This window comes from Aplysia californica, unplaced genomic scaffold, assembly GCF_000002075.1.
Source record: "Aplysia californica isolate F4 #8 unplaced genomic scaffold, AplCal3.0 scaffold00722, whole genome shotgun sequence".
In the NCBI taxonomy this organism is placed as follows: Eukaryota; Metazoa; Mollusca; class Gastropoda; order Aplysiida; family Aplysiidae; genus Aplysia; species Aplysia californica.
In genome coordinates this window covers 187,736-189,198 of record NW_004797992.1, presented here as the reverse complement: position 1 = coordinate 189,198, position 1,463 = coordinate 187,736, and the positions used below count along the sequence as shown (strand labels likewise).

General features: G+C 47.4%; 1 protein-coding gene across 1 annotated transcript in view; it reads left to right on the top strand.

The window, feature by feature from the left end:
* LOC101862377 (putative transporter SVOPL) overlaps positions 1-1,463 on the top strand; it is a gene marked incomplete at its 5' end in the record, with an annotated part of 16,388 nt that overhangs the window by 6,455 nt on the left and 8,470 nt on the right. Inside the window, 1 exon segment of the mRNA XM_005108802.3 lies at positions 303-450. Within this exon segment, the coding sequence (XP_005108859.2) occupies positions 303-450 (148 nt within the window).

The window sequence follows — 1,463 nt, the reverse complement described above, 5'->3', positions numbered from 1 at the left end:
GGTCAAGTCTCCTGATCCTGAGGTGAGAGAGGGGGAGAGGAAAAGCGAGGAGGGGGGAGGGATAAAGAGAAGGGGGGAGAGAAGGGGGGGAGGAGGGAGAGAAAGAAAAGGGAGGAGAGAGAGATAAGGAGGAGGGTGAGGAGAGAGAGAGAGAGAGGAGAAGAAGGGGAGGGCACTGCTTTACCCAACCCTTATTTGTTAATCCCTTCCCCCACCTATCGACGCCACCCCCCCAACAAAAAACAAACAAAACAAAAAAACCCCCACCTTCCTTCCTCCCTAACCCATCTTCCGTTTCACAGATCACACTTGGACGCCCGCGTGACCTATTTAGCCGTGAGTATCTGCGCTCGACTCTCCAGGTGTGGCTGCTGTGGTTTGGTGTGGCCTTCACCTACTACGGCATGGTGCTAGCCAGTGCTGAAGTGCTCAGGGTCCGGAATAAAGACAGTGAGTAATTGAAAACATGTTTTACGGCTCCATTGATACAGATTAGGGGGAAGGACTTCCGTATCGAGCGACCACCCCAACAAACACAACAAAGAAGGGACCTAACCCAAACCCTAACCCTACCCCAAACTTAAACATCTACCCTAACCCTACCCCAAAACCTAAACCTCGACCCTACCCCTACCCCTACCCCTACCTCTACCTCAAACCCTGCCCATATGTCTACACCTATCCCATCCCCCTCTGTTCTGCTCTGTCTCATAGTGGTCTGTCGTTACGGAAGTCCTCCCGATTTGGGCATTCAGGAGGCGGGCTACAGTGATTTGGCGTGGCCAGTGCTGAGGTTTTCAGGGCCTAGAATAAAGACAGTGACAGTGAGTAATGGAACACGTGTTTTACGGCTCCATTGATACAGATTAGGGCTTTTAGAAGGCGGACTACGGCATGGTGCTAGCCAGTGCTGAGGTGCTCAGGGTCCGGAATAAAGACAGTGAGTAATTGGTCGCTTCTAAGGACAAGCGGGCTAACCCAGATTTTGGGGGTTATCATCAAATAAAGAGTATATCTGGACCATATGCAGTTGCTAGCATTTCTGTATATTTATCTCAGGGATTTTTGATATAGCGTGCTCTATTTTTTTCTACGTTTGAGAAAAAAGAGACGAAAATCCATTATCTGTTTTTAAAAAAATTAAAAAATCACACGGCATTCGAATGGCCCTGCCATGCTTCGAATAGCTGTGAATAGTGCAAAAATCATGAATGTCGAATAGTAAAGTCGATTGGGCACAGTTCTAGTGAGTAGTTGTAGAAGAAGAAGAAGAAGAAGAAGAAGAAGAAGAAGAAGAAGAAGAAGAAGAAGAAGAAGAAGAAGAAGAAGAAGAAGAAGAAGAAGAAGAATCCCCGAGGTGGGATTAAACGAGGAAGAAAGCGGACACATTTTTTTTAAAAATTGACGAACCGTCAAATTCCCATCACCCCGTCCCGTTCAGTCATAAGGGATGAGGCGAGTTC